The following is a 10,763-nucleotide window of genomic DNA, read 5'->3' on the forward strand; positions in this document are numbered from 1 at the left end:
GGAACGTAGTTCACCTTCAGCTAAGATTTCCGAATTCTGTGAAAGTGTTTAAAGTAAAGGGTAGAACGTCGAGAGAAAATTAATTGATTGAAATGTAGTTACATATGTATAAGTAGATGCTGTTTCACGAAAAAAAATATATTAAAACTTAAATATTAGGTTATAAATAAATTTTAGTAGGAAATTATAAATACACCTCATTTCCTATGCAGGGACAACTGTTTAGACCTTAAAAGCTTTTGTATAAAATTTTCAAAAACCACTCTTTGAGGCATGGTATCTATACTTTTTTCGCAGTTTTATAAGGACAAATGAAAATCAACACCCATAGAAAGATGCATTGCAATGGAAAACGAAGACGACCCAGATATGGGTGATTTTCCTTTTTTAAATAAAATTTCATTTTGTAAAATTATGTTATAAGTAAAACAAACTCGACTTTGTAAACAGGTGGCAACCCATTTAAAAGTATTTTCAGACTAAAATCGTTTGGGACTGTGATACATATTTCAATTAACTGATGAATTGATTTATTAAGCACATGGCAACTCTCCTTAATACAGTTAAAAAATCAATTATTTTCAAACCCATTTTGATTGATATCCATCTTTTGACAATCCATTTAACTTATTCAATAATTTGAATTTACTTTTTTCAACGGGCGGAAACGCTCTTCTGGCACCCTAAAAAAATTATAAATGTTCAATTTAAATATTTCTTAACACTCGTTCGTTTGATACCCATATTTCAAAATTTCATGAAACTTACGTATAATTAAACTAAATACGACTTTTAAAACAGACGGCAACCCTCTTAAAAATTATTTTCGAACTAAAATTTCCTTAAATATCATTCGTATAACATTGTTATAAATATTTCAATCAACTGATGTTGAATCTGATCTTTTAAACACGTGGCAACCCTCCTAAATATAGTTCTGAAATAAAGGATTTTAAGTAATTCATTTAAATTTTTAACTTTTTTAATTTAACCTTTTAAATTGGGGCAACCTCCAAACATCAAAAATTATCTAAATGGTCAAACTAAAGATTGCTTAAAACTCTTTCATTTAGCATCCATTTTTAACATTTCATATAACTTGGGTATAAAATAATTTAATCCGCATTCTCAATCAGGTGGCAACCCTCTTCAAAATATTTCCAAACTATTACCTTCTTAAACCTCTTTTGTCTGACACCCATAAAGTAACACCTTATTAATTTACAAAATTCCTTTAATTAAAATTGAAATAGATTTTTTAAACATGTGGCAACCCTGTTACACGTAGTTCAGATATAAAGCCTTTTCAAAACCATTTCGGTTGATACCCATATTATAATAATTAATTTAACTGGGCTTAATCTCTTAACAGGTGGCAACTTTTTTAGAAAAAGTAAAACATTATTAAACATTCGAACCCTAAGCCCTTTAGTCTGAGACCTCATATTTGAAAACCGAGCGAATGGTGCGGATCTGATGGTATTGATTATTGAATAATTTGAGTTGTATTATTTAGCAGGTGGCAACTCTTCTCGAAAAAGTAAAAACTTATGGCACATCTACAGCACAAGCCCTTTAATTTGAGACCTCATTTCATATATATAGATAGATATAGAAAGCTAATAGATTGGCTCTTACACATCCCAGAAGATAATTTAGGTAAATTAAGTAAAATCATTCTAAGAGGCCTACCCAAGAAGGGCTGAAAAAGTGCTTCCTTGCATGCCTTCTAGAAGGCATTACAATTCACGCGAATGCATAAATTTCAATTTACAAATGAATTTCAATAAACATAAAGCAAATATAAAAAAACTGTAAGCAAATACTTCAAAGATGTATGATTTTTATAAATTAAAGAAGCAACTTTAAAAGAACTCCTCCAAAAGGCCTTCTGAAGTACGTCCTATAAAAGCTCTTCTGGAAGACCCTCCATGGATAGTGAAAGAAGAAGCCCCTCAATTTGTGCCACTCCATATATAAACGAAAGGAGAAAGAAATATAGAGTGGAAGGCCTCTTGACTCTCAGGAGGCCTTTTGGAAGGGCTTTTAACTCCTTAAATTATCTACTGGAATATGTTAGTGTTTCGCCGAGCTTCTCCTCTGATTTGTGGTGTGCCATTACCTGCCGAGGGGCGAAGGCTGTTAAGAAAAAAAAAATATTTCTATATTTTTTGCGAGGTTGCTTTGACCAAGGATTGAACCCTGGCCCAGCGAAGTGGAAGAGCGCATTGGTTACCACTACACCACAGCCGCTTATATAGCGGTAATCAGAATGATCAGCGAAGTCTGGTTCAATGATTGATAATGGGATTAGTGGCGTATTGTGACCTAGATTTCAGAAAAATGTACCAGTAGACACATACAAAGTTATGACGGACAGCCTGGCAGCATTAAGAGCCTCAGATTCACGTAAAACAGTGTCAATACTAGTAGACAAAAGTATACCGGAAAAACTACGAGCCCGTTACAAGGTTACTTTGTGGTAACGACGAAAGCGCTAGTACTACCGGGAGACGCGTAGATTAAAATAAACAATTTCTTACCTTCGTTTCTAATCGTGATATTTCCTGCTTCAGCTCGGCAACAGTTTGGCTTTGCTCAGTAAATTTGATTTTAACATTCATCAGCTCATCTTTCATGCGAGATTCCAGATCGGAGTATCTAAAAATGAATTAAAACACAATTAAACACATAAAGTAATATAACACCAACAATAACTACCTATGCTGCTGTTCGCGCGCCTTATTGGCCATTTCCTTTTCGCGACTGACTGCCTGCTCTAGCTGTTCGCGCAGTTTCTTAGTCTCTTCATCCTGGCGGCGCAGCTGATTTGTCGAAACCTGCACTTGCGTTTCGAGTTCCATAACCTAATGCGATAGAGGCATTAATAAACATTAGGAGGGGTGCATAAATTAATTACTTTCATATATGCCTTACCTTCAAGCGCAACTCCTTCAACTCGGTGAGTGTTTCCATTTCACGTATACGCGTAGTCATCAACTCCTCTTCCAGACGCTGCGTATGCTCATTCGATTTGGAAGTGTCGAAGAAATTTGTTAGCAATTTCTTTGGCGTCGAATCCACGGGCTGTTGACTATGGTCATTTTTGTTTTCTTGCAGTTGACGTTGCCATTGGGTGCTCAACTCTTGCACACGTTGTTTGAGATCCTTCAGTGAGAGGCTAGCCTCAGCCTCACGCAATTTACTGGCAATTAGTTCGTCTTGCAAATGTGCAACCGAATTGTCGGGCGTGGTTTCACGTAATGTTTTCTTATCTTCTTCGAGTTCTTCAATTTTCGATTTGAGATTACGTATTTGATCTTCACTCTCGGCGAGACTTTGACGCACTTTGACTAACTCTTCGAGTAGACATGAGACCATTTCGTCGCGCTGCTTAAGCGCTTCCTCTTTCACGCATAATTCATCAATGGATGATTGACGTGAATTGTTCTGCGAGTTTCGTGAGTTGAAGAGGGGTGGAGAAAAAAGAAAGAAATTTAAGGTTATGTTTTTAGATTAATGAAGACACTATTCTAAGTGAACAAACATGCAGCGTGCTAGTCAATGTCAGTATGTAAGTACATTCTGTTTTTCAATAGTATATTAGACAACGAGCTGGGCATGCAATTTTTAAAGCAATAGCATCAATTAAAATAGTTTTTATTCATAAGAACATTTAGAATGAAAACAGTGTTGTCATTTGTGGCGACGCCACGCCTATTTTTCAAAATTTTATAATCAATTATTATTATTTTCCAAAAGTAGCGTTGTAAGGAAGGTGCGTGTACTTATAATCCAATTTTACTCATTTTCAGTACGAAGTTACCTGATGCTATCATTAACATACTCCTTAAGTTTCACATGCACAACAGGCCTCCTGGACAGAACCATATAACCAATTTTAGAAATTTTCATCAACTTGTTTAATAAGACCGAAAAGCAATAGCTGGACCAAGTTTGGGAGATATTAATACATATATCTCATTATAAGTGGGCGGTGCCACGCCATTTTCAAAAATTTTGTTAGGTAGGTGCTATACAGAATTTTTTTGCCAAACTGTTGTTGCAGCAAACTTTTTTTACTGTGAGAGCTTCAAAGCTTAGGGCACAGTTAATTGCCTATGAAATATTTATTATAATCAGCCTTATCATGAGTTTCATTTTCCCCGAACCGGTTCACTTTTCACTTTTGGTTTCCATGGTTTTACTATGGGCGGATGACAAATTTTCGGGTGAATTTTTTTTTCAGGCGAAACTCAGGATAAGGCAGAATATAATATTAATTTTTGCCCGATATGTACATCTGAAATTTTCATTTCGTGTTAGTAAGAGGCATGAAAAGACCTGTGCCAAATTCTCCATAGCCACCTCAGAGCAAACTGAGCAGCCGCCATCTTGTTTGCCAAACAAAACGAGCCCTAGCCGCCAAACGTAAGCGCCATTTTTTTCGAAATTTTTATTTTGATGCAGAAATGCCTCTGGAGCATCTAGATGCATTTCTGCATCAAAAAGAAAATTTTGAAAAAAATGTTGCTTACGTTTTTTTGGCGGTTAGGGCTCGAAAAGTTTGTCAGCACAACACCGACCTAATATTTTCTGATTGTCGAAAGGTCCAGCAAGAATTATCCATCACTCAAATATCAGAGAGTAAGAAAAACATCTCTCAAATAGAGAAACTTCCAAATTTCTGCAGGACAGAAAATTTTTAGGAATCTGCAGGTTTCTTTGGTGCTCACGGTGACATTTCAATTATAATAAATTTGTATAGGATTCTTTCGGGCGGACAAAAAACAGGCTTTCTGGCTTTGCTCAACAAACGCTTCAAAATGGCAAAGTTTTTGCTGGCAAAAATTTCCAGCTCCCCCATTCAAGATAACTATCACACTCACCCTCTCAATTCGCCCTTGCATGCAAACTGTTTGGTCTGCACGAACGCGATCTGACAAAAATCATAATTCGTACAAAAAATTTCCTCGACGAATAATTTTTGTTCCTCATTAGGACGAGATCGCGCGGACTATTTTCTAGGTGAGTTCGTGAAAACTGTCAAACTGCCAGAAGTAGTAGAAGAATGGTAAATATTTAAATTTTAACTTATTAAAACACATCTATTTTGATAACAGAAAGAAATACAATTAAATTTCCCACTTATATGCATTTTCGCACCAAATTAATTTTTGCTTAAAGCTACTGAGTATATGCTATTGCAATTTTAGAGTAGCTCACGAAACTGCAACAACGAGAACTTATTGAAGTCACAGTATCAACCAGCAAACTATTTTGAAAGTTTGAACTTTAACATGAATACATATCAGCTTTTTTAATACTTTAATTAAAATTAGTCTTAACAAAAGGCAATCAGGCATTATATGTTAGTTCTATTTTTGTTAAAATATTTAAATATTAGTAGAGAAAGAGCATGCATTTAAGCAGTTAACAGAAAAAAGGATTGAATAAACATTAACCTTTGTTTCCTTCACCGGCGGCTGCGCATTACTTACGCTATCGATTGATACATTCTGTTTTGAGTAGGCAAGAATTGTGCGTAAGTTTAATTGTGAATTTGGATTTATATATTTATTTTTTTTTTTAATAATATTAAAACAGTAGTATTGTTTTATTTTGGGTTAAACACCAAGAAACCGAAATAAAAAAGAAAATAATATAAAAATTAGAGTTTAATCATAATTTCAGTTTGATTAGCAACGATTTTTATGATTAGGCACAATATGATAAATGAATAAAGAGAGTATTAAACAAAGCAAACTTACATTTTCTTGTAAACGTAAACTTAAGCCACGCACTTCCTCATTTGCATTTTCCAGTTGATGTGACACTTCGAGATAGGAGCGACGCAATTGCATGAGCTCCGTTTGAATAGCGTAACTGTATTTAAAAAAACATAGCGTAACTGTGTATAAAAAACAGGAAACGAATGTTTGTTTAAAATGCATATACCGACCTAGTTTCCTCCTCTTCGGCACGTGAGACCTGCCCGCGCACCAGACGATCGGCCAGTTCAGCGCTCTCAGCCTCTAGCAGCTCATTGCGTTGTTTCAATAGACGATTCTCACGTCTTAAACGACGCAACTCAACCATTTCTTCCTGCTCTTTCTTCTTTAAGTCTTGATATTCCTTTTCCATTTTCTTCATACGTTTTGTGTTGATCTTGATGGAATAGGCTAAATTGAAGAAAGCCTCCGGATCGGCTTCAACACGACCTGGTAGCTCTTTTTGGAAGAACTTGAAAAAGAGAAAAAATTTAAAATAAATTGTGATAAACAAAATTAAGTTAGATTTACAGAAATAAATTATATTAAAAGCGAATATCAACTTTGCAAATAACACATTTAAAAAAAAATTTCTTTAAACTTACTACGGGCGTTTTCTGAAGGATGGTTTAAAATCGATCGCCCTTTCATCACAAAATTTGTTCTGTGTTTGAAGGGCAGATACCTTTTTTAAACCTACTTGCGAAAACCGCACTTATTTGACTATTTTTGAAATACTACTATCAATTACCTTCAGCATTGCCTCCATATCTAAACACAACAATGTTTCTTTGCCGAGCAGTAGTAACGCAAGCGCTACCTTAAATATAAACTCCATGCCTTCGCTAAGGAATACGTCCATTATGCGACAACTTAGATTAAGATTGAGTGTAGTGGTATACAGTGTGAGAAACCAGCTGGAAGCGTACATAGTGGTTTGAAAACCCTGCAAGGAAAAGTTGTCGATGTGGTTGAAAATGTCTAAAAAATTATTATTAGTTGCTATTTAATACCTGCTGCTGGAAGTGTATGTGCATTTCAGGTATCTGCTCCTGTACCAAATTTTCCAGTTGATACATACACAGACCCAACTCCGACATTGACGGCTTGAACATGTCGCGCATGCGATGTTGTTGCATAATTTGCACGAGCACAGCAAAAGCCTCCTCCTCGGGCATCTAGAAAAGTTAATACATAATATATAAAAAATACTTTGATCTCTATTGAATTTGGAAATACTAGTTTTACTCTATGTATCATTCCTTTAACCGACACCCACCTGCATCAAAAGCAATCCCACGATGAAACCCGAACCCTGACAGTAGCCGACTTCGCGATCATGCAACGAATAGGCTTTGATCACATTGAAAAGCGCTTCCTGACCTGGGCCATCTTTCTCTTTGAAAAAATCGACTTCGGGATAAGTGCGTGCAATATCGCGTCTGATTACCTTCTCGCATGCCGAGGTGGCCTTAATGTAGTCGGCATATTGTTTTTTATCCGTATCAGATGCGCCGCATAGTTGCTGCCAAACAATGGCGCTGAAATAGAATAGAAGGAAAATTATTATAATGCAGGAAAGTAAGGGGTATTTAAGTTAAAGATTTCCCTGGTCGTTCACTATCGACGCAAAAGAATATTTAGGATATTTCAAAAACGAGTCCAGTTGTATGGCAGACACTATTAACCGTGACTAACGTCACGTATAATTTGGATTTCAACTTCATGACCACGGTACATATACCACAGTAAATTTCTACCAACAACGGATAAGTGGTTCGGACCAGGAAGCCAAGGTTTCGTTCGTTACAAATAAGAGGACGAAGGCGAAGTCAAGTACGAAGGATTACAAAAACAAATACAGAAGCGAATTCAAAAACGAAGACGAATAGGAAGACAAAGACCAACACGAATCAATGGACTACAAAACTGTATACTCAAAAAATTCTAGCATTTCTGAGAAAAAAATTTTAAGCTTGGGTTTATATGGGTTTTCTTAGAGAATAAAGAGTGTTTTAATTTAAAATTCCTAAAAATAAATAAGTAAACATAAGTGGTAAACAATATCACTTCAAAATGGGTGTGCTATTGCTATGACCGATACTGTATATGGAAAAATTCAAAGCCCCAGCGCCACAGTTAAATATTAACCGATTTCAAAATAGAAAATACGAGCATCCTTATTTTCCATTTTCTATAATTGTGGCGGCGGCAGCAAGATGATTCCAAAAGGTAGATTCTCCTGTATAAGGCCCAAAAGGACCACCCTAATGTACAGATATTTTGCAAATAGACATGTATCTAGCAAGGCTTACCGGAAGTGATGAGGTATGCCGCGCCGCACCAAATCGCGTACACATGGATTTTTACGCTTCAGTGCACCCTCCCAATCGCTCAGTATAGTCGCCCATTGCGTCCAAATATCTTCCTCAGCATTCGAATTGCCAGCTAAGCAAAAAAAAAAATAAAAATAAAAAAATTATAATAATAAGCTCCAATTTGTAAACTTTAAAAATCATATTCCATATTTTACTTACACTTACTTGAATTCAGACTTATTTGACTTGTGTCCGAATTTTTGCGACTATGCGTTGAATGTAACGAGTTTAGACTTTTCGCATCGCTCTCGATGAGCTTGTTAGCTGCCTCTAATTTGGCTAAAAGATCCATTTCTGATGATGGTAGATTCTCCTCAGCAGCACACTTAACATCCATTTTTTTGCTACTCTCCTGTTGGGTAGCAGTGGTAAGGGTCATTGCCGCCGCCACTATGTTGCACTGTGTTGGAAATCAGTAAATGAAATGCGAAGACGAAGAGAAATTGCTGTGGTGGTGATGCTTATTCAACTTCTCAAATGCCACCCTTAGCTTAGTTGCGTTGAAGTGTAGAATAGCGAAAATGGCTGCTACCGCTTTACAAATGGCTTCTTTACGCTTTAGAGGGTTTTAATGATGATGATGATTAGCGTATCTGCAGATTACTGACCCTGAAGCGGACAATGACGTTACGGTTGATGATGCTGGATGGGCGAGCTGATGTCGTCGTTGCCGCTGCTGTTGTCGTTATGGACCTTTGGCGCAAGTTGTGTAACAACAACAACAGCACCGAATTCTGATTTATATACGCCGTTTTGGTGATACTTCTTTTAAAGTTGACGTTGACGAATTATAAATCACTGCCATGGAATGACTGACGTCTGTGCGGGCAGTACGCAATTCTGAAATTAAGAAAAGGAGAAATACTTTAGATTATTTAAAATTGCGTTTCCCCATACTATATAGAAAGAAATTTCATGAACATTTCAAACTAAGTTTACAAAAACCTGAGCTCTAGCTCGAAACATAAACTCTAGAATAATGCACTTCATTGCCTGTTCTTACTTTTCATCACTTGAATTTTTATTTAAGCCCAAATTCATCCATGTTTTATTAATATCACTATCACTTGCGCTATCAGACCCGAATCAGCCGGTAGTTTTCGTTGCAATGACAGCATCGGCATATTCGACAAACCATTGCCCTAATTTTGAAAGGAAAGCCAGAAAAAATATGTTCTAAATTACCGTAACTTATATAAATAAGCAATTTCAAAAGCACAATGCAGCCCCTTATCAACAACGTATGACCTAAATCGTTCCAACATTTATTTGGACAGTGTTTACTAGCGCCTAATGGCGCAGCACTGTCCTACCTCACTTAAGCCAGCCGCCTTTTTTATGTCAAATATCTACATTAGACCGTACCACCTTACAACCGAACGAAAAAAAAGTTATTCGTACATCCCTTAGTCTGACGTATTTTTGCAAGACAATTTCAAAAACAAAAAAAATCACCAATAAGATTTTTTAAATAGTTCTAATAAAATAGTTCTAGTTAAAATACTTCCTTAGCAAAAGTGATGAATTTTGATGAGCTTTAATTTACTGACATTAGGGTGATAAAAAATGAGATCTATACATACAATAAAATTTTAACAGGTAGATGTTGAAGCGGATGTTCTCACTTCATAAAGCAGTAACAACACAAAAATACTTTTAAGGCGCAGTGAAGCACGTAGGGTATTTGCTCGGCTGGAATAAAAAAAAATTTCCTCGAGACAAATACAGATCCGACTGCGAATGCCGAAGATATAACGAAAAATGTAAAAAGACGACCCATACGTTCGGCAAAAAAATAAAATTTCGAAATTGCCTTGGAAAAATACTTAACGACTCAGGGGCGTACGGCGAACTTTTTACTCCGGTCCGGTCTAATATCCATGCATTCATATATATACGATTCAGCCTTGACCATAAAAGATATTCATATAAACATACATACATAATCAACAAAAAAAGTAAGAAAATATAATAACAAATACGGAAGAGATAGAAACAATCCACAAATAAAAGGTTATACAAATAAACCGAAAAGCAGACACAACTGACTTGCTGCGGAAAAAAAACGTTTCAAGGAATAAAAAATTAGCTGGCCTAGTGTTGTTCTATGGAAAAAATGACGATAAAAATTAGGCCAAATTAGGCAGTATTGCTGGCAGCAAACTTATACACTTAATCATGTCCATACATACATACATATGTATGTACTATATCTTATAAATACATATTGATCAGCACATTTAGTAACAGTCATTTCTTAATGTAGGTCAAGTAAGTTGGGTTATTTGGTATGCAAAAAAATGATAATAGAACCCTTGTAGTCAGCTGATTAAGTTAAGTGACATTTTGCCAAGTTTTGGCTATTTTTTAGTCTGTTCCAATAGCAGTCCGGTTTACAGGATTTAGTCAGAACTTACAGGAAGTCGTTCCTATTGACATAAAACCTGTAAGTGGGAACACATTTGAGAGAGTAACTGAGCAACTGTTCCTAGTCAGAAGTTACAGGATTTAGTCCGGAGTTTTTTTTCCTGTAAGTTCATGAAAAGTGTCAAACGATCAGCTGATTTACATGTGCAAACAAAAACAGAAAGCGGTGAAAGCAAAGAACCTTATA

At 35.9% G+C, this 10,763-nt stretch overlaps 1 protein-coding gene across 1 annotated transcript; it reads right to left on the reverse strand.

The window, feature by feature from the left end:
* Positions 1-3: 3 nt before the first annotated feature.
* LOC108378318 (ecotropic viral integration site 5 ortholog) lies at positions 4-8,993 on the reverse strand (the record flags this gene model as incomplete). The annotated part of the gene is made up of 12 exons (XM_017634609.1): positions 8,315-8,993; positions 8,087-8,219; positions 7,051-7,312; positions 6,785-6,949; positions 6,523-6,717; positions 5,963-6,243; positions 5,772-5,886; positions 5,466-5,519; positions 2,938-3,450; positions 2,722-2,867; positions 2,544-2,661; positions 4-36 (listed from the first exon to the last, which is right to left on the reverse strand). Coding segments are annotated over exons 1-12 (2,229 nt in total), but the record flags the coding sequence as incomplete, so codon positions are not given.
* Between the last annotated feature and the right edge of the window lie 1,770 nt (positions 8,994-10,763).

The sequence above is a fragment of the Rhagoletis zephyria genome, unplaced genomic scaffold (assembly GCF_001687245.7).
Source record: "Rhagoletis zephyria isolate East Lansing unplaced genomic scaffold, Rhagoletis_zephyria_1.1 Rzeph_scaffold_13821, whole genome shotgun sequence".
NCBI lineage: Eukaryota > Metazoa > Arthropoda > Insecta > Diptera > Tephritidae > Rhagoletis > Rhagoletis zephyria.